This window comes from Streptopelia decaocto, assembly GCF_964273445.1.
Source record: "Streptopelia decaocto genome assembly, chromosome: 1".
NCBI classification, from domain to species: Eukaryota; Metazoa; Chordata; class Aves; order Columbiformes; family Columbidae; genus Streptopelia; species Streptopelia decaocto.
The window spans coordinates 102,792,561-102,819,070 of record NC_138663.1 but is presented as its reverse complement, the minus strand read 5'-3'; the positions used below and the strand labels follow the sequence as shown (position 1 = coordinate 102,819,070).

Genomic DNA, 26,510 nt, shown 5'->3' with positions numbered 1-26,510 from the left:
GTCAGCTGTACCAAATGGAATAATGTGTTTTAGGAAAAATATACTACCTTATACCAGCTTACTGGTTTGTGTGTTGAGCCTGGGAGAAATACCAGGCCACAAAGTACCCTTTAGAGAGCCATTCATACTAAGTTTGCATCCGAAACCCAAAAGACTGTTTTAATGTTGGAGTTCATTTGCTGATAACAAATTCTTGTTTCAAATCTCTAAATGCAACATTTGGATTTGATGCCAAGATTTTTTCTCTTCTTGACATATCCAAATGTAGCTGTGTCAAACTCCTCATTGTACTAGCAGAAAAACCATATGAGAGAGGGACCAGGTCCAGGACCTTCCTAGCCCCTCACATCCCAGAAATTTATGGTATTTCTACTCCCCCCACCCCCTGAAATCTGTCTCTGATCTAGTTTACAGTAGATGGGTTTTCACCATCATAATCTTCACTTTCTCTACATGCCCCAGTGCTGCTGAATTGGATTTATTTTGGCCAGAGGTGATGATTACCTCCTCATTTAGCCACCATAGAGCGGGACTCTGGTGCATTTTAAATAGAGATCCGTCTGTCTTGCCCTGACAGCCGTGACAAAGCCATAGTGGTGCCGAGGGGGGACATGTAGCTTCAAAATCGGTTTGATGTTGTTTGAAGACCCGGCGCCGATGAGTGTGCGAGCAGCTCAGGTGTGTTACCACGCGTGGGATCTCGTTGCTGAGCTGCTTCTGTCCTTTGAAAAGAGGAGAAGGATAGCTGCTCTCCATTGTAAACCTGGAACGAGTCTGTTTTAACATGCTTGGTCCAGATTTTTGGATGTGACCAGAGCCTTTGTGAAATAAAACCCTCGACTTTTTTTTTTTTTAAATGTAAGAAAGTAATGGAGCAAACTCCTGTGTTTGCCCTGCCTCTACATGTGACAATAATCATTTTCTTTGACAGATTTAAGGTCTTTTAAAAGAGCAGGTAACGTGTTTTTCCATGACTTTGTCTTCCTTTACTTCTGGAGTAGAGCTCTTTGCCATGGACAAAAGGAGGGAGATGTGAGAGTGGGTGGAGGGAAGGAATAGAGTACCCTTCAATACATGTTTAATTCATATCCTAGGCGGAGTTTTAGCTATGCAACCTTTCTTAACACCTGTGTGAGCGTTTCCCTGTCAGTCATCCCTCCCACCCTCTCCCTTGGTTTGTAAGGTTATGTTGTTTCAGTTCTGAAACTACAGCGTGTTTTTCTGAGCTCTTATTTTTAAATAAGTTAAATGACTGAAAGTACTGAACTAAAACTTGCTGGTGACACTGACTTTTTACCACCTAAAATTGGCAGTGATCACCAGACCAGAAATGGAAATTGGCAGGTACCACTGGATGTACAGGAGTTCAAGGCCACACCGGTACCATCATGTGCCAGCATTGAGAGGCAATGTTAGTCCTTTGGGGATTCAAGGTAAATAAAGGGCTGGGTGAAATGGAGAGTTCAGAAATGGTAGTTGCATAAACCTAATGCTTTGCACTAGTCCTAACAATTTACGATAAATTATGTTCTTCTGTTTTCTTTTCTTTTGTTTGTTAAGGCTGTAAGAAGCCTAGTTCTTTCATACAAATAGTTGACATAAATTTAAATGTGGTTATTAATGCTTTAAAGACTATAATGTGTGGTGAGGGACACCTCCCTGTTAACTATCCTGCCTGATTGTTTCAGAACTGTTTACACATGAGATGACGTATTATGGGTTTTTTATGCAGGTGAATCTATCCTCAAACTGATCAGCCACAAATGCAGAAATTGACACTAAAGCAGTGACAGCACATCGGATTCACTGGTCTCTTGCAGTATGCTTCCTAGACAATATTCCGTGGTTTTGTTTGCATTTTTCCCTTGCTAGAAGCAATAAGTGCATATGTCAGAGTTTAAAGGAGCATATCAGCTGAGGCTTTAAAAACTGTTTGGTGATTCCACATGCCTGTCCTTTTGATATCTGGCTTGAGACCTCAGAAAAATCCTATTTTGTTGAAGAGTTTGGGGGGAACTTAGTTTTGAAGTATCTCAGAGAGACACCTGAAATCAAACACGTGATTGATTGCATTGGAAAATTCCAGTCTGACTGCTGGTTAGCACAGCGAAGGATATAAATGCTCAGAGATAGCATTTGCAGCTAGCTCTATCCAGCAATCCTCTTCTCTTTATGGAGCTGATTGACTGAAGCCTGCTTGACAGGTTGTTTGCTGGAGATGCCTGCCTCCGCAATTGCAGGGAAATATTCACCAGAGCTTACTGCCTAATCCTTCCTCTTTCCCTTATATTTTCACACGTTTGTTCTTCTGGATTCAAATGTTTATGTATTTCAAAATGGCTTTTTTGTTTGTTTGTTTTGGCAAATACTTAGGTTGCAAACCATGATCTTCCTCTTCAATATTCGTTTTAAGGATAAATGACCTGGCTGACAGACTTGGCGCTGCCAAAAGACATTTCCAAACTTCACATCAGTGCACATGGGATATTTTATACACAGGAGAAATGCTTCAGGAAGGAGCAATAGATTATAAACGCTGTCTTTCCTGGGAAGGAGGACATGGGGGGAGCAGGCCAGGTGCCTTGTTATCAGGGTCTCGTGCCCCATCAGTTGTCCCCAGTGATGAGACACGTCCATATGTGCTGGCACGGATGAGCCAGGACGCAGAGGAGACGCACAGCCTTCTGTCGCAGCAGCTGGGAGTCTGGCACCTAAAACGGTGCTAGAAACCCTTGTTTAGGCAACTGAACCCTATGCAGGCTGCCTTGGGAAGCTTCCTGAAATAACACGCAGGTAAATGTGGTGCCTGTCATGGAAGAGTTGAAAACAAAAGGGTTCATGCTGATGGAGGGAAAAAGACCCCACCAGCGAAGACCAAAAATGCCAGTTCAAGGCAAGATGCTTCAAATGGCTACACTTAGAGAGATGAAAAGGTTTCTAGGCAGCAGTGAAACTGCTCTGAACAGGTCTTGAGTAAGACCGATCTGCCAGTGATGGATTAGCCACAGTGAAAACACTGGTCTCTGCTCCTTTCCCTTAGATTGGAGGGAAAATGTCACTTCAGTCACAACACAAGGCACGGCTGTGACATGCCTCCCTGCAGTACTGGCATACAGCTCCACACTGCTGGGTGGCATCAGCTGCTGTCTGAGATCAGCTCTCTGTTTCTTTGACAAGCCATGTTATTTCTTGGGTGCCTTTGCAGTGCAGATATTTTGACTTTGCCTACTCTGCTGATGTCTGAGTGGACATCACTGGGAGAGCACCTCGGTGGCAGCTATGGCATCCACCTCTTCTCCTGGGCTCTCCATGTACAACAGGATCTCTCTTCCCAATTTTAAGCTTTAATCTGCTCTTTGAGCAATATGGGAAGAGTCAACATGGGATATTCACTGCAGTGCTGGAGCCAAGGTATCCCCAGAACACCTGCAAACTTAATGAACCTTCCCCACCCCCCCCGCCCAAGAAGCCAAGTACCATCTTTTTCTTTAGTAAGAAAGGTTGTTTAACATGAGCTTAGCTGTAGGCATTCTTCCAAGGCTGGGTGGGTGTTGTTTGCTTTATGGGAATCTTTTTTTTTCCCCCCAGATGCTGGGAGGTGTTTCAGCTGTTTTCTGAGTGCATAAGGGCATGCAAATGAAACTGTTCGCTTTCTGAAGGAAGCGTAAATTTTGAAAATGGTATGGTGGGGATGCAACTGGGGAAATACATGCATGGAGACTGTTGCAGGGCAAAGGACTTCTGCAGTTGTTGTTCAGGTTTCTCACTGCTTCTCTAGTTCCATAGCTGGGTAGAGGTCTGGGAAGATGCTGTCAGCTTCAGTTGCCTCTGAAATGTAGGAATTCCCCCCCCACACAAAGTTTTTCACCTTCAGCGCTAGGGACAGAGAGGTTGTGTTTCTGTTTGCTTCTTTGTAGCTAGGGAGGAGTCAACTGGGGAAGCGGTGAGTAGCCGTGGCTGAAATGCAGTGCGGCAAAAGTCTCGCTCTCCCGCAGAGGGCTGAAGGCTGATGGAGAGTGAGGTGAGTTACAGCTGCCAGAAAGGTGGAGCTAAGAGTCTCGACTCCAGTCTTCCAGGTAAGATACCTTTGATTAAAGTAAAAATCAGCTTTAAGAATTATGTCAGCCAAATACAGGTGGGTCTAGAGGATGGTTGACTCAAGGAAACCCAAACATCTTTACAGAAGGTTTCACAGAACTGCTGAGGTCTCCCATGGGACTGAAATGCTTCGGTGCTTTTGTACTGCCCCCAGAGATGTTGTCTGGACCTTCAGGCATTGGAATATCTTTGGCAGTCTGCCCATCGCTTCATCTGTTTTACATCTTTGACTTGAGTTTGTCCAAAATTATCAGCTGGGCTGGCATCTACTGAAGCAGCAATTCTTGCATGTTGACCCTACTGAGTGTTTCTCCAAGGGGACAACAAAAGGTGAAGTGAGGGGAGTGAGGTCAGGGTGAGGGCAGGAAGGAGGAATGTCTTCTGGTGTGTTGAGCAAGGAGTTGCTGATGTGTCAGCTGAGAGTTACGGCCGCAGTTTGGACCAGAGGCTGCCCTTGCTGGTGCAATGTGGTTGCACTTGGAGCTCTGCGTGTCAGTGAGCCCTTCCACATGCTCAGGCTGTGCAAAAGGTTATTTCGGAGAGAAAAACACCAGAACGAGTCTCCAGGAGGAATAACGTCAAAGCTTATATCAACAGTGCTTGAGCTATTCCTTATGTGAGGAGTCTCTTTAAATCATCTACTTAATTTTTTTTCTGCAGAAGTAGCTTATAGCTAAAGAATATTCATCCTCAAGTATTGCATATAAACCTGTTTGAAGTAAGGACTTTTCCAAATCATTTATTAAGTATTTTTCTTCTGCTGTGGTTTGCACTGTTTCATGGGCCGACAGTAAAACAGAGAAGACATGCATTAAAATAAACAGATGTTTGCCTGTCCTTTGCCCGAGACCAATAAAGCTGGACAAGAGCAGTTCTCTTGTCTTGCTGTCTCATGGGGCAGCGTTGTTCTTCCCGTGCAGATCTGGCTCCTTGCTCTCACACAGCGATGGGCACTAGCAATAGCGCAGATGGAGTGATTTGTATTTCAGAGATTGCACTGTCTGAAAAAGATGCCTTCACAACACCTGTGAGCTTAATGAGCCTTGCAGCGGCTGGGAATGATATAGATTGGGAGTGTGTGTATTTCGATAAATTTGAAGATGATAAATTAGATAAGGCCTGTAAAAGACCATTTGGATCATCGGGCCTTGCATGAAACAGGTTTGATTCCTGCAGTTGGAATGCTAATATATTTTTTTTTCCTATAAGAACTGTTGGTTTGGGCCTGAGATTTGAAGAAAAAAAGGGGGTTGTGTTTACTGTTGTCTGTTCTTAGAGTCTTCTCTGTGCCATTTAATAGCATTAAGAAGAGACAAATCTTGCCTTGGTAAAACAGCCTTTTCTCCAATTTGCATGCCATGTTTTCTTTAGTGACAGGAAAAAAAATTAGATTTTGCTGTTGATGAATATTGATAACCTCCGCAGGGATGTTTTTTGTTGTTGTTGTTAATCACGTTAGAAAAAAATGTCCTTGATTTTAGATCTATGCCTGCTGCATTTTTGTTGGAATATTCAGGAGCAGCTTATTATCATTACTTGTGCAGTAGCACAGAGATACTTGGTGCTTTGTGGATTTAAATGTGGTCTGCTAATGGTGCTTCCAGGCTGGGAGATGTTTGTTCTGAATGTGCACCAATTCTCCTGGTTTCTCTGTGCCGGTTCCAGCAGAGGAGGCATGAGTAAGGATTCTTAGTTCTCTGCTACACAAGAATATGGAACCATCTAATGAATTTTGAAGATGTCAGGCTTAAAACTGGTAACAGAGAATAAATATCTTCTCAGAGTGGGGAACTAGCTGTATGACTGCTGAAACCAAATATCTCACATATGTATCAAGGATATCTGGAGAAGTTGCAAATAACACTGATAACCTTCAGAAAGGACCTGCTTGTTCTTCAAGTAGCTCTTAAATAGTAGAGACTGGATGAGAATTACTGGATGGACCAGAGTAACCCAGGTCTCGCCACGTTTCACCTGAGTGAAGCATCTCATGCCAGCCACTGTGAATGATGAGAGTGATGGTCTTGCTGGATTTCAGGTCTGATCTTTTGTGGCAGCCCTGACGGCTGTGGTCACCCAAAGTCCCATCAGTCTCCCTCACAGATACTGTGCTGGCTATGAAGGAATATTTATTGATTAACAGCTCTGGAAGAGGAGGATGCAAATGCAGAGGGGAAGTTGTCGATCTGGCTAGACTAAAATACCCTTGTGTTAAGTTTTCAGACTCTCATGAAGAGTTCATTTTCAGTATAAGTTAATTTTACAGCTTCTGATTTGGGGAGGACAAAAAGGCAAAGTTATAAAAGGCTGAACTTGAAAGGAAGTTTTCTGTGTAAGAGCTTCAAGAGGTTTCTGGGAGAAAAGTAGAGGATTTTTTCTGTTTAAGCTCCCAATTTATTCTGTTTAATGTGCTTAATCCAAAAGTGTGGTGAGTGAGCATTTATTGTAATCAATAGCAGAGGTTTTAGCTTTGTGCTGTGTTTTGTAAACCAGCAAATTTTAAGATGAACAGGAATAGGTAAGGATAGAGCTTCAACAAAGACTTCCAAGCAATTTAACACACAGCCTTTTTATTTTAGTGCCTCTCTTAAAGTGTGGAGAGAAATTTGTCACATGCTTTAAACTCATCCTTGTAAGACTAAATGTTTTATCTTATTTTACTGTTGCCGCTGACCCTCGGCTTCTGGTGGCTGATAGATGTGAGAAGTAAAGTTATCTTACTGCCAGGGACTGGCTTATTCTCACACAGGAAAGAAGGAGGTAAATTCCATTTTTGTTTCTGAGGTAATAGTGTATCCCTGCATCCCTCACTGATTTTCCCGTAGCTGTCAATCATGCTGTAAGGTATGAAAATGTACATCCTAGCATGTATAAGCTATTCAGAATGGAGATTTTAAAAAATACAGTTGGTGGCAGAAAGTAAAATTGGCATTTGCTTCCATTGACATAAAGTTCATTTTCTGACAAAGACGCATGGTGGTTTAGGACTCCAGTTATATTATGCAGGCTTGGTATTGGGTAATCTTCAGCCCTGGGGAAACAGGAGGTGAATACAAAGTATTGAGTTCTCCTCTTATATTTATTTGTGAACTGGGAGTAGTACTCTCAACACGAGGCTCCCTAGATGTGTAATAATGAGCCTGATTTACATGCAATGGCTGCATTTAAGATGTTATCTGTTGCTTTAATTTGAGATCTTATCTGGCACTTTTTCTTTCCTTGGGTCTCTCAGAAGCTTTTTTTTTTGTTAAAACAGCTCCTCCACACCTGCTCTCTGAGCTGTGTTGCTGAAGAAATCAGAGATGGTGGCTCTGTGGTGGAACAAGCTGGGTTATTTCTACCATGGAGTAACTGGACAAGTGTCCAACATGCCAGGACTTCTAAAAATGCGTTGCATAATTACAGGAAGTGATGAGACAAAATGGTGCCCATTGCTTAATCTTTCAGAACAATAAGACAGATTTATGGGAGGGGAAGAAATGAAACTTCTAAGGAAAAGAGAGTGGGAGTTAAATCAGAAAACAGCCAGGGGATCCTGAAGATTTTCAAGCTTCCTTTCAAGTTTTCTTTGTTCCTTGTGTTTTTGTTCCATGGTGACGTTGACTCTGGGATCAATGGTTTGTACCTGAGATGCACTGAGGCACAACCTCAACCTAGGAGGAGTTTGGGACATTAGAGAACAGGCTGGTTTTCTGTCCAGGAGGTGTGGACACTCTTCCCTCCCATCACGTTTTCCATGCTTTGCTTTGAGGGGCGGCTTTGTGAACATGTGTTCTGCCTCAACTTTTCGACTCTGGGCATCAAGAGCTGATGTGTGAACTTCCTAGAGCAACCCCTGGGGATACTTAAGGCAACTACCTGATCCCTTTGCATTGTCTTTTGGCATTTCCAAAGCACAGATTTTGTCATTCCACTCCATCTTGACCTTTGTGGGATAAGTTGGAGTCTGAGAATTGCCTTTTTTTTTTTTTTTTAAGTCTGCTTTCCATTAATTCTGTATTACCTTGCTTTTCTGAGTTTAAATCTTGAAGCGGTACTTAATGTACCAAAGAAGGTTTAGCCACACAATTGCCTTTTGACATGGGAAATTGAATGGCTAAGCCCCTGCATATATGCAGTAGCCTGTACACTGCTGGGTAGATTGTATAATTGTTCTTCATACATTAAGCACCCAAGTGCCGATTTGTGTACATATGTAGGTTCATCCTTTACCAATTTCCTGTGACAGATAGTTTCCAGGAGATTAAAAAAAATAGCTGGTTCCTGTTTTTTCTCTTCTCTTTATTTTTGTCCTTTAGCAAGAATATTTGTGTGTGTGTGTGTCTGTTTAATAGCATTCATTCCCTAGAGAATAATCTCAGTCCTTGTTTTAGCTGCCCTCCTTCTGAGAGTGTGTTAAATCTGTAGCCAAGATCACAGGCAGCTCTGGGCAAATCACTGGGCTGTTATTAACCTGCCTCCATGGCAACTGCTGCTCGCCAGCCTGAGGACAAAAAATGTTTTTATTCTGCTGAGTTGCACAAAAGGTTCTAGTGATGCCTTGCACAAAATGGCTATTGAAAAGGGAGATGCAGTGATGTGTATTTGTGCTGTACAGTTTCATATTTAAATCGTTTTAAGCTGCTGTGTTGGAAGTGGATGTATAGCTGAAAAGTTCAGTGTGTTTTGGCCATATGGAAAATAAAAACTAGCAGAATGCTGGAGCTAAACTTATTTTAATACTACTAATTTTTGTCGGCTTGAGTTCACAGGCCTCCAACCTGCAGTTGTCATCCGTGTGTTTGCCAGTTACTATGTGAGTGTGAACTAGGCAAATACTCTCATGGGTTTTCAGTTGTACTGTATGAAGATACTTGCTGTCTTGGGAGAGAGACCATAAAACAGGTTGCCTGAAAAGCTTTCATTTTTTTGAAGAAATCCTCTGATTTGCTTCAGTGCTAGTTTGAGAAGCTTGGTAAGCATATCTCAGTGCTTGATGGGCTTCAGATTTTAGCTGGTTTTGAAAACTGCCCCTGGCAGTACTGTTTTAGACTTGCTCTAAACCAAAATTATAAAACTAGTTATATTGCTCAGGCTAGGCATGGATTTAAGCTCCTGATAAAAAGGGTTCACAATGGGATCTGTGAGGGGTCTGGCAACCCCAGCGGCCTGATGAGGCTGTGCCCCACAGTTAGTTACCCTCTGGCAGGAGGCTGCATGCAGCTCTGCTGTCAGTTTGGGTGCAGAATGACTGTGTTTGGATGGATGCTGTCTCTTGGAAACGTGCTGGTTTGGGGTGCTTCTTGCGCTTGCAAGCTGGCCACATGCTGTTTTCCTGGGAAATGAGGTCCCTCTGCTTCCTGCTTTAGTCTTGGTGCGAGGGCGAGTAGTTGCTGCACTTCCACATTTGGGCAGTTTTCTCTGCCTCGCTCAAAATAGTGTGGCTGCTTTAGACACCTCTTGGGGTGTGCCTTGGCCGTGGTCTGCACTGATAAAACCATGGCCACCCAGATATTGTGATGCCATTTACTTGGGCTGGAGGGGAAGACATAAAGAGTATGGCCACAAAGATGCCACGTGCAGCTGCCAGTCACTGGGAGGTGAGAGGGGCTTTGCCACTCTCAGCTTCTGTTTGAGGGTCTGTGATTAGTGGCAGATGTTGCCACGTGTTTGGGTAAGGGATCTGACAAACTCTCCAGGCAGATGTTCTGCTGGTGGCCTAGAAAGCCAGCTGTGGAGTGTGGAGTACCGGGAGGACAGCTATCTAGTTGTGGGGAGTTAATGGTCAGTGTGGATCTGTACTGATTTTGAGAGCTTTTTCAAGCAGGCTGCCCTGGCAGCTTTTCTTTCAGATCCCATCAGTCCCTTGGCTTTGTTTCCAGCTGTTTTTATTTCATGTCTCTGACAGGATCCTTTTGCAAAGCAGTCGGTGGATCAGCATGATTTGGTGATCAACCCCCTCCACACCAGCAATGATATAGTGTTTAGTCGCCTTCTCCTATGGGAGTGCAGCCTGAAAGGCCGTTCACTTTGTGTGTGTGTCCACGTGTGTGTTGAGCGTTGCCGGCTCGATCAAAGCATGGTTACTCTTGGATAATCCTTCAGTGCTAAACCTGTGCCAGGTGCAAGCGTTTCTTGGATTATCTGCTGGAGGTTTGGGCCTGACCTGGGAGCAGATGCTGCGGAGGCGAGCCAGCTTTACGTGTGTGATTACCATTGCGTCTGGCTTTTGAGCCGCACTTAGGCAGATTCCTCAAAGCAGAGCATCACTCTGCAAGGTCCAGTGTCTGAACTTGCCTCTGGACCTCTGTGGTAAGATGAAAATCGGAGACAATTTGCTCTGATAGCATGCATTTGGATTTTGTTTGCCCCATCACCAGTAAGCTGCAGTGTTTTTCATTTGGCAGTATTTTTGTTGTGAAGATAGTTCCTACTCCAGCTGTGGGCTTGACTATAAAAGCTTCCCAGGCTTGTTTCCGTAGAATTAAATCTTGTCTGCAGTTAGTGAAGTGGCATTTTGTAAGTCATTTCAGTGGTGATAGCCACTTGAGCCTGACTAGGACACTTGCTAGTGACTCTCTAAAAGAAGAGTTTCCCACTTATAAAATGGGAAGACTTTCAGTTATCAAATGCATATTATTCCACAGTGGTTCAGAGAAGTGCCTGCTCTGCAGCTCATTCATTACTGGGAAAGGGAGGGCAATAAAAATAAACTTGCCTTGTGTGGCCGATGAAGACTTGCTGAGCTTTACAAGGAATTTTGGGGGTGGGAAGATGTGATGTACGTACTTGCCAACTGTATCCCTGCCTTCAAATGCTTTGTCCATTTAATGCCTTCCCGTAGAAGCAGTGGGCTGTTCCTGTGACGTGCAACGCTGGCCACTCCATTAAATGTTGTCTTAATGGCTTGTGTTTTGCACAGTTGTATGAAATGCCCATTAATGGAGACAGCTTAATGCCATCACCCTGAAGTAATGAATTGGTATGGATTGCCATTACCATTATAGCGCAGTTAAAAGCTGTGTTTGTTTCCGATTTACATTTCCCAGCTCTGCAAGCAGATGGGTTTTCAGGCCACGCAGTTGGGAGGAACCTGGCGATTCAGCTGCAACCTCCTTATTACAGTGTTTGTAGAACAGCAGTTCTGGGGGGGTGTTTTGTTAACTCAAATTGCTTAAATGATGCATTTCATTAAAATCGTTGTGCTACTGCAGAGTGTATTCAGGGATCACTGTTAATCCAGTGTATTCTGTAAAGCTGGAAATGTCTGTGTAATACATCTTCATCTCACTGCTCTTGATAAAAATTGCTACCCCTTGGCTCTCATTCAATTTTTCTGTTGTTAAAATACTTGTACCCCTATAACTTCATATGGATTTATACAAAAAGATACTCAGGAGCCATGGGAGAGTGTAGAGTAGTTAAATTTTGCAGTCCTAAATGTGTTCCTCTTCCAATGAAAGTGCAAAGTATCGCTTACTTTTCCAAAAGGCTTCGTTGTCTTGAGTATTTGCTTGTCTGGCTTCCTGAATGGTGCCAGTGTAGCTGGTCCCCTTGCCATTAGTAATGCTGAAACATGGTGAGCTCTGTAGGAGCAGCTGAATCACAGTGGATCGCTTTAGACAAGTAATTTTTTTTCTTTTTCCATTTCATAGGCTGTCTCATCGATCTCCTCTTGATCCTGTAAAGTCAGGAGCACTCAGCCCACTTTCTGGGCTTTGAGTCCATACCAACAGATCTGTAGGTCACTGCTTTAGAGGGTGGTGCTGTCTTGCACCACCTATAGATTTTTGCTTAGCATGTCAATGCCTGGGCTTTTTAGTCCTTGTGGCTCTTGCCAAGTGGAGGACGGATATTTTTTTCCCCATAATTTGCTTTTTGCCCATAACATTTCTTTTGCTTTCTCTCTTCTGCTTAGGTTGCTTTGAATGTTGCATTAAGTGCCTAGGAGGAGTGCCATATGCTTCGCTCGTGGCAACCATTCTCTGCTTTTCGGGAGTAGCGTTGTTTTGTGGCTGTGGCCACGTGGCGCTCACGGGAACCGTGTCTATCCTCGAGCAGCACTTCTCCACGACTGCCAGCGACCATGCTTTGCTGAGTGAAGTGTAAGTATGCCTTCCATTTCCATTATTCCTTGTAACACCCTCATGCTAAATGAGTAGAGATAGATTCAAACCTCAGTCTCCATTCCTGAGTATTAGGTTGCTTGTTTGTCCAACAGTGCTCAGTGGGATTTTGATGTTCACACACAATCAGAGCATGTATCCTGCTTAACCTGTTTATATTTGGACCAATACTATTTAATATCTTCATCAGTGCCATAGACAGTGCGACTGAGTGCATCCTCAGCAGGTTTGCAGATGACACCAAGCTGAGTTAGTTCACTTGAGGGAAGGGATGGCATCCAGAGGGACTTTGACAGCCTTGAGAAGTGGGCCCTGTGTGAATCTCGTGAGGTTCAACAAGTCCAAGTGCAAGGTCCTGCATCTGGGTCAGGGCAATGCCCAGAATCAATGCAGCCTGGGACATGAATTGATTGAGAGCAGCCCTGCGGAGAACTGGGGGGTACTGGTAGGTGAAAGGTTGGACATGACCCAGCAACGTGCATCTGCAGTCCAGAAGGCAAACCAAATCTTGGGCTGCATCAAAAGGAACGTGGCCAGCGGGCTGATGGAGGTGATTCTGCACCTCTACTCAGCTCTGATGAGACCCCACCTGGAGTCCTGCATCCAGCTCTGGAGCCCTCTGCACAGGAAATACATGGACCTGTTGGAGAGGGTCCAGAAGAGGCCACAAAAATGATCAGAGGGGTGTAACACCTCTGCTGTGAGGACAGGCTGAGAGAGTTGGGGTTGTTCAGTGTGGAGAAGGCTCCTGGGAAACCTTGTTGCAGCCTTTCGATATATAACATGGGCTTATAAGAAAGATCTAAAAATGCTTTTCACCAGGGCTTGTAGTGACCGAACAAGGGGTAATGATTTTAATCTGAAAGAGAGTAGATTCAGTGTTTGTTGGTGACACCAAGTTTGAAGGGATGACAGGAATAACAGGGAAATCTTGTTTTGTCCATTCGTCCTCAGAAGAAGGCAGACTGGTATGGTATAGATGGGGAAAAAAAAAAGAGAGATAAAAGACTGGAAATAGCTTAAATGTCTCTGCAATCGTAGCCTTTGGAAATAACCACTGGTTAAATATTTGGGGCTTTTGTGTTCCAAAGGTTTCTGTATGGCACCAGAGGAGGGCCTGGAGGCCAGCACCAGGGCTCTTGCCCAGCCCCACCAGCACCAGCCCCTCGTTCCCCTAGTCGCTGAGGGATGCGTGGGTCCCAGGTGATCTGAACACACTGGTCCTTGGCAGTCCCTCCAGCTGGACCACCAGGCTGTGGAAAGGCTTTTATTTGGCAGCACTGAGGAATTTTGCTTGAGTCTCGATTCAGGATGATCATGTGCTGGTGCCAGGATGCTGACTGGCTCTGGGTTCGGCCTCCTGCCTCCTGCTTACCACAGGGCAGCACTGGCTGCAGGCTGGAGACCTCCCCTGTGCATCATAGAATTACAGAATGTCCTGAGTTGGAAGGGACCCACAAGGATCATCGAATCCAGCTCCTGTCCCTGCATATGACAATCCCACAGTTCACACCATGTGTCTGAGGGCGTTGTCCAGTCTCCTCTTGAACACTGCCAGGCTTGGGGCCGTGACACCTCCCTGGGGAGCCTGTTCCAGTGCTCCACCACCCTCTGGGGAAGAACCTTTTCCTGATGTCCAACCTAAACCTCCCCTGGCACATCTTCCTGACATTCCCTCAGGTTCTGTCATTGGTCACTAAAGAGAAGAGATTAGCGCCTGCGCCTCCTCCTCCCCTTGTGAGGAAGCTGTAGACTGTGCCGAGGTCTCCTGTTAGTGTCCCCGCTCTGTACAGGGGGGTGGCACGAGTAAGGGCAGCCAAAACCTGCTAGAAGCCACCCGAGAGCTGTGGGCAGGGGTCCCTGTGTGGGCCACGTGTCCATGAAGAGGGGGCCCACGTGGCACATTGCCAGTGGGCCAGGTTCCATGCGCTCAGCCTGAGATTTCCACAATTGGCCCCTTCCCATCCCCTGAGAGCTCTGTCACTGGTCCCACAGCACCATTTTAGGGCTGCTTCTCCTTTACAGGACCCCCTGTGCCCAGATCTGCCACATGGCTCTGGGGCTGCACCCTGCTGGGGTCCTGTCCCGCCTCCCAGCAGCTCCCAGCCCCATGGTTTGGCTGGGCACCATGTCCCCAGCTCCAGGCCATGAGCCATGGGGACCCTGTATTTAGACACAAGATTTAGCAAATAACTAAGCTTCTGTTCCATCCGACTAACTAACAAAATGGCCTTGTGCTTGTATCATTCTTATTTTGAGCAAAATAAAAGAAATTGCAAAAGTAACTATGGTAGGCAGCAAGTTTTAATTTCTGGAGAATTGTTGACAATGTTTCTTATCAAGTCAGTCTAGCAGCTGGGGAAATGTGTCATTCCTACCAAAGCAGCTGAGGTCCTGGGCTTTATGGAGATATAACAAGGCAAGCGAGAAAAGATGCTAGAAAGGAGCAAATAATTTAAGGCCAAGGAGACATAAATGAAAAATATACTAGTAGGGCACCCTTTGTGAAATGGATTTTTAACCAGGTTTCATATTTCGGGTAACATGCATCAAGTTCCTCCTAGACTATTAATGATGGTGGTATGAATTCTTCTCTCTCAAACGTTGGCTTAATTTTTTCATGCTTTACAGCACAGGTGCAACAGATTTATCCTGTTATTTTTAATCAGTTTGTAAAATAAACATAACACTTCCCACGTGTAATTTTAAATAAGCGATATCCTATTTTGATACAAGAGGTGTGGTATCTGTCTGGATAACATTTAACTATATAAATGGTAGTAACCACTTCTCTAAAGGAATTAATCTATAATATTCAGATGCTCCTTGGAGATGTACATGTATACTCACAGCTACTTAGCGGCGAGTGGTAAGAATTGAAAAAGCATTTGAGGAAAAAATTATTTATCCTTAGAAAACTGGCAGTATAAAATTAACCTCTACTGTTCTGTGAATAGCTTCATCTGTAATAACCATCCCAACAATGAAATGACGTTTAAGAAGCTGTAAGTTCTTGTGCTAATAACAAAGTAGGAGTTTGGAGACCACAGAAATGTCGTATGAAAGATATATCATTCTCATCCTCCAAAACGATCAGATTCAGATATTGAATCTGATTGATAATATTTAGAAAGAATTCGTTCCATTTACCTATTCTAGCCAGAGTAAAAATTCCATAAGTGTCATTGCAGATGGTAGATTTTTAAGGAATTTAGAACCTTCTCAAATCATATCCGAGGGAAATGCTTATGCCATGTGATCTACAGTCGTCTTCCTCTGGATGGTTCCAGAGTTCCTGAAATAGAAGCATTTCCTAAATATTTTTTCAGTTTTTGAAAATTTAATTACATTTTGGGGAGCTCAACACTTCTGTGACTTAAGGCACTGAAACTGCTTGCTCACTTGAAAGTACCCTCCTAGACTGTGGAGCGAACTGTTCCTCCTCAGGAGAATTTACTGCATTTGCTGAGTTTTGTATCAGAGAAGTATCACTGAATTTTTGCAAACATACATTAGCTGGATTTTATGGGTAAAACCAGTGAATATCAGGGACTGCTTCCTTTCCCGAAGCCAAAGGAATCACCATAGAGCCTGGCAGTTCAGCCAGTAGTTCAGCTTCCCTGAGTTAGTTTTCGGCATCAATAACAGGAAAAAAAGTCTCCATAGTGGAGGCATGAAATTGGGGCTTCGAGCTGGTGACTAATACCAGTCAGTGTAAGAACTGCCACACAGGGGACGCTCAAGCATATTCAAGACTAATGCATGTCGGTATTGCTTACCTGTAGAAGTGGGATAGTAATTCCAGGGCTCTCCTGCAGCCCGCATCCTAAAAATGCATTAAGGAGCCTTGAACTGTATTTCTACGAGGGGAGTTATACTGTTTATGATTTGGGAGGACTGACTTTGTTTTCACAGGACTGAAATCTAATTATATTTTTTTTCTTTTCCATTTTAGAATACAGCTAATGCAGTATGTAATTTATGGCATTGCATCATTTTTCTTCTTATATGGGATAATCCTTTTGGCAGAAGGTTTTTATACAACAAGTGCTGTGAAGGAGCTGCATGGAGAGTTCAAAACAACAGCCTGTGGCCGCTGCATCAGTGGAATGGTGAGTAGCATTAGAAATGGGAACACTCATCTTTGCTTGCTGAAATACGTTGGGCTCGGTTTGACTCCTGTGGTTTCAAGCCACAATCTATTGCTGCCTTATTTGTTTAACTCCCTATAGGTGGTCAGAGTCAATCCCTGTTGCTAGTCATCCTTTGAACTTTGAGGATGCTTGGTCGAATCCAAATTCTGCAGATGGACTGTCAGGGTGTTACTGTGGCCTCTAAAGCTGAACCCACTGGTCTAAACTAAGTTGTTGGAGACTGCTAGTTTTTAAACACTCAATGTGAGACAAAATGAAAGATGTGCTTTTAAGCGTGCAGCACACTAGTGATGCTTAAAGGCAGACTGTAAAATGGCTGCATTTTGTAGAGCTGTTTAAATAACAAACTGTAACGCCTCTGACTTCCATAGTCAGTTCTGCTTAGGATGTCTGGATTCTTCAGACAAACAGTAATGAATGAAGCTTCGCAACATCTTTGCACTTGAATCAAGCATTGCTGTCTTGCTTTTGCAGATGGCAGAAAGCATCCAGATACAATAGTGAGTCTTATTTGCAAAGCTGAAACACTTCAAGCCTTAAAGTTACAAGCCATCTTCCCTTCCCTATACTTCTGTATGAGAACAAATTTTTTAAAAAAGTTTAACTAAAAATAAAACTTCAGATTCTCACCCACGTTGTCCCTTGGGGCGCACTCTGCAAGAACAGAAACATAACTGTGTTTATGAGAAAGGATTTCAAAGCTATTTCTGAAAATCTGAATTCAAAGCTTGTAGTTATGGAGGAAGCTAAAGCAGTGTAACAGATCGCCCACAGGAAAGTGTGGGTGAAAAGAGAAGAGGCTTTTGATGTGATTGTTGCATTTTAATATACAATCTATATCCTGTACTTTAAAAGTATGTACTTTCAGCTGGTTAAATACAAAGGAGATGCATGTTTGTTTTCAAAAGCTTTAACGATTTTCCACTGTACTGTTGGATACTTAGTGAATTTTTCAAGAGCTAATACAAATAAAACATCTTATCATTTCCCAGTTAAGCAGCTATTCACTCACTATTTTTCCAGGAAGTGTGATCTTCACTGAGGAGAAAGATCTAAAGCAGTGTTTTCCAACGATCCAAAAGACACTAGAAACATACACATATGTGCATCTCATTAGTGCAGACAATTGCCTGTGCAGTTGAGTAGTTGCAGGCACATGATTGTCAGCTGCTTAGATAAATACCAGTGTGACACATGGAAATGTGACAGAAAAATGTGTTTTTATGTTTGTCCACACAATGAAGGAGAGAATTTAGCAGCTGAGTAATGGCTTGGAGCTCTGGTAAGACACATGAGTGGTGAGTGGTGACAGTCATGGTGTAAAAATTCCTGTATGCCGCTGTGTAGTGGTAGAGCTCTGTAAAACACCAGGATTAGAACAAAGTTTGCAAGGAGATCTATCATTTTAACAGGCTAGTGCCTGCAGCTGGGTATGGACAACAAGCTGTTAGACATACGGTCATTTTTTTGCCTCTTTGGTCAAGGGTTGTCCTATGCAGGGACAGGAGTTGGACTTGATGATCCTTGTGGGTCCCTTCCAACTCAGGACATTCTATGATTGTACAGTAAGAGTTCCTCTGCTTCTTCCTCTGTTACATTACCAAGGTCCTGAAAGGCAGTCCCTTCTATCTTGTATAAGGTTATTGCACAACATAGACTTGCAACTTTCCTAAATTACTTTTGTTGGCTGTGGTAATGCAGAATAGCCATTTCCCACAGTTATCACAGTAAAGGTGAGTGTGTTATTTCCTGGGTATTTTAGGAGTTAAAGGCTTTGTGTGCTTCTTCTCATGCACACTTCCACGTGCAAGTATACAAACCCATATTTTACATATAGCGTATCTATAGAAATACTTTAAACTAGTCCACTCAGTCCTTACCAAAATCCAGAGAGAGAATTATTGCATAAAACATGCAAGTCTTTTATGCAATTCTTGCATAAAACATGCAAGTCTGGTATATGGCACTATCTAATACAAAATAGGGTATTTCAATTCATCTGTGTATAAATTAAAGGCTTAGCTGGGTTCTCCATGTGCCTTAGTTTTGCAAGCGCTTCCCCCTCCCTACAGGCACCACCTTCCTTGGCTGTACAATGTAACCAATTGCTCAGCCTTTGCTGTAACATTTGCAGCCTCGTTCAGTGCACCTGGACAAAAAACCTTTGAGGATGCAAAGTTCCAGCACTGCAGCACTTCAGTCCATCAGTTCTCGGTCAGGCTGTGACAACCTCCCCGCTCAGAGCCCTTCCCATCCTCGCTGTTCTTCTCTGGCACACAGGTGGCGAGTGAGATAGTTCAGCATCAGTGCTCTGCTGGAAATGAAGCCTTTCCAGTCCACCTGCAGTTAAATAACAGTGAAAAGGCAGCACATAAGATAGAAGAGCGTTTCCCCGCTCTCCAAGTAGGGTCCAAATCCTAGTCTCACCATGAGGAGGGACCTAGGAAGTGATGCTAGTGCTACCATTTCACCATAAAACTTAGAAGTAGAGGGAAAAGGCAAGAGGTCCAGTGGGAGGGGGAAGCTGGAGATTTCCAAAGCAATGAGTGCCATACCTGGTAATTTTACCAAAGAAAATAGCATGTAATCCTTTTTTTGTTTTTGGTTTTGTTTTTTTTTTAAGAGTAAACCCAAACGAGCAAATTTCAATGGAAAATCCATGATTCTCTAAAGCAAGGGTGTCAAACCTGTTTTCACCGTGGGCCGCATCAGCCTTGCGGTTGCCTTCAAAGGGCCCACTGTAAATGTAGGAGTAGTTACGTTTATACAGTCCTAAAATTACATCGGGCCCTTTGAAGGCAACCGCAAGGCTGATGCGGCCCCCAGTGAAAATGAGTTGGACACCCCGATCTAAAGTGAAGTAACTAATTTTCTTCTAGGCAATGTGTACTAGATCAATTGAATCTTTCTGATCTGCTGCAACAGTCGTGCTATGTTTGCAAATATATTCTCCAATGTTACATTCAAAATTGATTTCAATAAGTCTGGCAGTATGGGAGAGCTCTGTGAACATCAATTCACTCTATTGTTTTGATTAGCAAGCTGTAAAGAAGTGCTAGTATGTTACAGTTAATTAAAAAAACTCCTTAAATTGATTTTTGTCGGAGTTTTATTGGCTTTAGCCTGCAACCAGCAGCCTTGCTTAGCTGAGAATCTGAAGAAATTAATGGACTGCTCTTTCCTGAAAAAGGAAATGTCTGAATTACTTTGTCAGTAGCATTTAAACTACCACAGTATTTCTAAGCAATGAGAACACTGATTTTATTTGCACTTCGAAATAAAATGCTGTAATTCTTGATTTCTGAAAGTATGCTTAAAGGTTATTTTGGAGCCTTTTTAAGGAAAATTCAAGTACTCTTTTCAAAGAATAAACGTGAAGTGCTTGTGTTTTCTCTGCCCAGTTTGTTTTCCTCACCTATGTGCTTGGAGTGGCCTGGCTTGGGGTCTTTGGCTTCTCTGCTGTGCCTGTCTTTATGTTCTATAACATATGGTCAACTTGCGAAGTCATCAAATCTCTTCAGACAAATGTGACGGTTCCAGGGGACCAGATCTGCGTGGATATCAGGCAATACGGTACTCATTTTAATCCTGATTAAATGCCTTATCCTTTCTCCTTGGACTGTCTTCAGTAGTTTTGTCTCAGCCTTAGCAAATGAACCGAATGCAAAAGCAACCCGTATCTCTGAATATGCTATTACTTTTCTAATTAATTCAGATAACACTGATCTCTTTCCAGATGCAATCAATTTAACTGAACTTGCAAGTCATTTATCTAAAATGATTTTGTAGCAGTTTCCAATACTATAATATTAGGTTTAAAAATAGATCAGCCTCAAAATAAACTCCTTAGAAATAGTACGGAGAACTAGATAACCAGATTCTGGGGTTTGAACCCATATGCATGAATTTTTTTTTCCTTTCAAAAAGCTGTTTTTACATTTATATATGAAGTTAACACCTGAACTTTGCTCTAACAATTATTTTCAGTTAAAAGACCCAAAACCTGCAATCGAGAGTCTGTCTGAACTATTAGTGAATTCATACTGCTTTCTGATGACACACAGAAAGCCGAGGGGGGTGCAGGTAGCAGAGGAGTGGGACGATACCTTCAACTAGGGTCAGGCTTTTCAAGTAGTTCATTCCTTAAGGTGAGTTTTCCCTGAAGTTAATCTTTTCAGCTTCCCTTATGCAGAAGAGCTTTTGTCACCATTACTTTTGGCTTCATTTCAGCTAGCATTTTCTATAAATGTTTCTCTCTTTGGACTGTATCATTCAAAGCTGAGAAAATAGATTCAGAGTTGAAAAAACTTGGTTGTGCTTTCATATCAGGCTGTAAGTCCAGCAGGAGAAGATAAGCTATATTCATTTTTAAAAGCAAGAAGTCCCAAATCAGTTAAACATTTGCATTCTATTTTAGCGGCTGACAGCAAGAGGCTGGTAAGACGTTTCCTTCAGCAGCAAAGCCTGAGAGTACAGGGAGCAAATGCTCCTCCACCTTTCTGCTTCTCCTGATTGTTTTGCAGCTGTATGGGCACCGTGTAAGGCTGCGTTGTTTCCTGAGCAGTAAAAGCATTTGGGTTTCAATGTCTGATGGGACAGAGCAGCTCCTTAACAGGCGACTTGTGTCCCTGAACTGTCCTCATGATTTTGGGTGGAAGCAGTAGCTAAAAGGCTTCAAGTGAATATTGCAGTTGCAGAGAAGCAGCTGGCTTTAAAGTAAATCCTGTGAAATCTTTTTGAAAGCCACGCCATCCTGAGATAATTTCAATGGTTTGCCCTTACAGAGCTGCTAATTCCAACCATCTGACATGCAAGTTATATGGGGGAAACAAACTGGTTTTCTCCTGTTTCAGATGGCTTTTGCTTAAGCTTTACATCTGTCATGGACCCAAAATTTAGGTTATTTTAAACCTTCTAGATCCTGTCAACTTTTCAGATTTTCAGTCGTGTAACAAAAGTAAATGGGAGTATGTGAGGTATGGCAGACTGAGTTTTCTTGTAGCAGTGCTCTCCTAGTGCTTTTTTACCTACTGGGACCAAACCAGGAAAAAAAACAGAAAGTAATTCTTCCCTCTAGCTCCATATTCACACTTTACTACAGTAATGACTTGTTCAGGTAGAATTTAATCCAGTAAGTACTATCCTGAAAGGTGCCAAGTACCTCCGAGATGGAGATTATCCCTTCCAGTGCTGAGTGGGAGAGTAGGCAGCGTGTGACTGGACCTGAAGTGCAAAAACCCAACCAACCATTTGGCTGCCATATGGGAAAACCACATCTGAGAACACGTCTTGGCAGGAAGCCTCGGAATAGGGAGAAAGCACAATTTGAGCGAGTTGTTTTAATTCCTCCCGCCGACTCAAAACCCGGCCTGGTCAACGTGCCGGTGCCCAGAACGGGAACACAACTGGCCAGTGGGTGGAAAAGATGAGTGAGGAACAGAAAGTGTGTGTTCATCGCTAAAATTAGTGGTTTCTTTTGCTGTGGTATTTCAGGTATTATCCCTTGGAATGCTGTACCTGGCAAAGCCTGTGGCCCGATTCTAGAGAACATCTGCAACACGAATGAGGTACAGAAACATAACCTGTGCGCAGCTTTTGCCTCCAAGACACTTGGGCATGGTGTAATAAATGATGAAAGTTTTTGGAGAAAACCAATACTAGTAGTATAAAGAGACTGATTTTAATACAACACTGAAATTATTCTGTGTTAGGTCATCCAGAAAATGAAAATTATTTCAGAACATTTTTATTTTCTAAAGTTCTGCATACCTTGCTATGAAGATGGTTTCATTATCCTTATTTTCTAGAACAGTTGAAATGCATTTTATACTGTCCTCAACTACCTCAATGTTTTTAACATGTCTTTTTCTCTAGTTCTACATGTCTTATCACCTGTTCATTGTGGCTTGTGCTGGAGCTGGTGCCACTGTCATAGCCCTGGTGGGTAGCATTTTTTATTGTTTTATTGTGTAACATGTTCCTTTCAGACCTAAGATGCTTTATTATTAAATTTTGTGTGTACCTTAAAAATAGTGATACTAGATATTAAGGAGGGTGAGCTGTAATTGCCGTTATTTTCTGCTATGATTTGGTTATTACAGGTCAGCAGGTCCTGAACTTTTAAGAAGTCATCTTAACCCACTCCTCCATCCTTAGATTAAAATTCTTTGCATGTCCTTTGAAAATCGTGTTTCTACCCACTGTTCCTGTTTTTACGTTCGCTCTTTCTCTTCATTTTTGTAGTTTATTTGATCAGTCGCTTGTAACCCCTTGGGTTTTTTGTCTGGACCTGGGCAGTTTGATTAGTCCAACTCTGCAATACCAGTTACAGGTAGCAGTTGGAAAAGGGATGTTAACAGGATGACTCGCTTCGTCTGTCTTAACACTTCCTCTAGCTGCCAGCTTCTAACCTCTTGTCAGCCAAATCTGGGTATAAATTCACTATTTGTTGATGAAATAGCCTCAGGTCTGGGTGTAGGTTATCCTCTCCGGATAAATCACAAGTTACTTGTCTTGCATCTTCACCCTGGAAGAAACTGAGAATAACGTCTATTGTAGAAGTATCGACAGTTGCCCACGTGGGCTTGAGCCATCACCTCGTTGTATCTTACTCTGCTGTATTTTGTTCTCTTCCACCAGCTGATCTACATGATGGCTACTACATATAACTATGCTGTTTTGAAGTTTAAGAGTCGGGAAGATTGCTGCACTAAATTCTAAATTGTATAAGCCCAGTAAAGAGCTGCATTGCGTAGCTTGAAATACCACTGACACTCTAGGCTAAAAGTCTAGCTTTCTGAATTGTGTTACAGTAATTGTAAATAGCTCCAGTAAGCATCGGCTAGCTTATCAGATTAATAAAATGACTTCTTGTATATGAAACTATGATGTGGATGAGATCTGGCTATGTTTTCCTGTCGAGAGGATTCAGTTACTGTAGGGGTGTTTATAAAGCATCCTTTTGGAGACGGGACATTTCCATTTCAAGTCTCCTTGTTTTTCTAACAGTCATCTCTAAAACAAATACTGGAACGGTTCAGGGTCAGAACTATTAATTTATTCTTCATCCTGAACACCAAGTATAACTTCCCCGAGCATACAAAATATATATGGTACAAAACAAAAAGAACAGTAAAGTATTGCCAGTCTCTTTTGGCAGAAATCAGAAGCCCAGGTATTTTGAATTAGTTGGCTTGTCTTTCCAGTGCATGGATGATAAAGTTGATTATTTTCTTTTACTTCAAGTAATTGCCAAACCATGCTCTCTCTGGAAGGAAATACATCCTTGTATTAGCTCTGCGTAAAACAATCACATTCTTTCATTTGGACCCTGAACTAGTAAGAAACAGCATATAGCTTCTGTTCTTGTATGGCTTGCACTTTAGTAACTGATTTCTCAGTAGCCAGATCTCAGAACTGTAAGTATGACTGCACAGGAAGCAAAACCATGCATAGATCATAGAGACCTATTTACACTGTTGGGATTTAAAAAAAAAAAGTGAATCAGTGTTTTCAGATGTAGATTTTTGCATGAAGTATGGTCAGAAGAAGTTGGGAAGAGATGAATGCACAAACTAGAAAAAATCCACACAATAATAATAATAATAGTAATAATAAAGAACCAGTTGCTATATATTATATAAACCTCTTCATCTGGGTTTGGGCAATGGAAGTTTAAAATGTAGTTATCTTAATATACAATTAAGACTTCTTAACCCAGAGATTGCATGCTTTTGCTTAGTTTTGGACTCATGTTTTGTTGTTTAATTTTTCAATATGTTAATGTAGCCTTTTTCGCGTAAATAAAACTGTTTACAGTTTCAGGCTTTTTCCAGGGGGAGGGTGGAATTCTCATCTGCTTGTTGGGGGAAAAGACTGACCAGGATCTGGGCTTGGATGTGCATAAACACCACCACCTTAGAAAGCAGTTCTTCTGAGCACCTCATAGTTTGCAGATTACATACATCGCCACGTACAAAACTTTTTTGCTGCTACTCTCCATCTGCATTTTAATTGATCCGTACAACTCTGTAGCGCATTTTATTACTGTTACACTAACATTCTCTAAATTGTGAATAACCAACTGAAATATTAGCATGCCCAATTCTTAGAGATCTTTGAAAATAGCCTCCGTGCTTGTTTTAATAACAGAATGCTTATTAACGTAGAATAACTATTTTTTTGGTCGTTATTTTAAAGAGCGTCTATTAATCTAACTAGCAGCTTGCTTTGCCTCTTGACATGCTCACTAGCCATCATGCTCACCCTTCTCTTCCAGATCCACTTCCTCATGATACTGTCTTCTAACTGGGCCTACTTAAAGGATGCAAGCAAAATGCAGGCCTACCAAGATATCAAAGCAAAAGAAGAGCAGGAGCTGCAGGATATCCAGTCTCGGTCAAAAGAGCAACTCAATTCTTACACATAAATGTTTGCCACAGTAATTCAGCAGAAGAATTCTGTAGCTCTGACAAATCAACAGATAGCTGCTCTGCAGTACAGATGTGTGTCTACCAAACAAAATTAGAGAGAAGTTGCAAAAGCTTCACATTCCAGCTCCTGGAACACATTCGTAGGGAAACCTTCCCATGGGTAATCTTCCATCCTTTCATATAGAGAATGGAGGTTTTATTCCAGGCATTTTAAAAGGCAACACTTCACAATACGAGTGACCAAATTCTTCTTCTTCGAGACTTTTTGGTATCTAGGATTTGACGTATTCTACAGCATGATGTCCTGCACAACACAGTGGCAGGTGCTGCAAACCAGCAGGCAGCAAATCTCTGTACAGCCCTTAGGCACATTAGCATCTCAGTTTATAGACACCCAATGCAACTGCGGCCGGCCGAGGTTTCTGGCAGCTCGTGATCACATCGCAGTGCAGTTACAGAATCATAGTTGCGGTTTTCTAAGTGGCCACAGGGTTGTCTCTGCCCACCCGTTGCAGCAGCGCTCTGCTGTCGTGCCACACTTTTGTATGACGCTCCTGTGCTTATGTGAGCGTTGAGCAGGTGTCCCAAGTTTTAATCTTTTTTCTTAACTCTATAATGGAATGTAGATCCCTGGATCTGGATAATGATCCCCTTCTTTGAAAATAAATGTCAGCTTTGCCTTAATATTTATTTTCTATAAATGTCTTAGCATTTATATAGTGGCAGGAGACCATTATCCGACATTTTAAGCAAGTGAAAAGTGTTACCTTATTAAAATGATGCTGATCTGACTATTCCAAATGAGCGGATGAGAAAAGTTTGCAGAGTTTTACACAAACAATAAAAATTACAGCCATAAAACAGAATACAGGATGTCCACCTTTCTCTATCTTGGTGCTTAGCAAATTTATAGTCAGTGCTTATGTGTTTTCCTTTTTACAAATTAATTAGCACATTACGAAAACGTGGTGTTCAGAAAACAAAACAAAACAAACTGGTGCCATTTTAAAGTCATTTCCCATAGAAGTCTGCCTTCTAATCAATGTTTTTTTTCAGAAGCATTCAGTGATATCTTGAGTATTAGTGATGGTATCTTTGGTGTTTGTTCTATATGATATATATATATATAAATGTTGGGGGAAAAAAGTAAAATACATCAGTCATTTGAAAAAAATTAAATATTCAAGTCATACCTATGTTAAGCTGACGTGTGGTTTGATAGTTTTGACTGTTTGCTGAATATAAAAAAGGAAGCACAAATTTCTTCAAGTCAGTATTAAGAGAAAAGGCGTTTTGGGGGGTATAACTGCAAATGTAATTTTTTTTTGTTAAATATTGAAGTCTCATTTGACAGTTTCAAAAAAAGGGGCAAAGTTGATCAATGTAGAGCAAATATGACAAAATAGCCTAGTGTATGTTCTTACCTGTTGCATGAAGGAGACATTTCTACAGCAATGCAGGTGATGTTCTAGCCCAGTGTTTGCATAAGGGTAATATGGAGGCAGTGTCTTAAAGCAGAATTCTTTTCTAATTCAGTGTAGCTGTTACTGGGAGTTTTTGAAGTTTTGTTTAAGTAGTCTAATATTTTTATGTAAAGAGCATTAAATTTTGCTATGTATAAATTTTTGTAACCTAACAGTGAATCAATATTTTCTATCAGTGCCAAGGGCTTCCTGTAGTTACATCCAAGTGTTAAAATAAATATTTGTAGATAATAGACA

At 42.2% G+C, this 26,510-nt stretch overlaps 1 protein-coding gene across 3 annotated transcripts in view; it reads left to right on the top strand.

Annotated features, from left to right (window-relative positions):
- GPM6B (glycoprotein M6B) overlaps window positions 1-26,510 on the top strand; it is a 111,740-nt gene extending 85,230 nt beyond the window's left edge. Inside the window, exons 2-8 of one of the 3 annotated variants that reach the window (XM_082060912.1) lie at window positions 1,314-1,433; window positions 11,996-12,182; window positions 16,159-16,315; window positions 19,759-19,930; window positions 21,851-21,924; window positions 22,232-22,297; window positions 24,636-26,510. In XM_082060912.1, coding sequence (XP_081917038.1) covers window positions 1,314-1,433; window positions 11,996-12,182; window positions 16,159-16,315; window positions 19,759-19,930; window positions 21,851-21,924; window positions 22,232-22,297; window positions 24,636-24,785 — 926 coding nt within the window. In that variant the 3' untranslated portion in view covers window positions 24,786-26,510. Of the gene's footprint in view, window positions 1-1,313; window positions 1,434-11,995; window positions 12,183-16,158; window positions 16,316-19,758; window positions 19,931-21,850; window positions 21,925-22,231; window positions 22,298-22,996 lie in introns of all 3 variants that reach the window. The other 2 variants (XM_082060910.1, XM_082060911.1) reach the window with 2 other exon arrangements.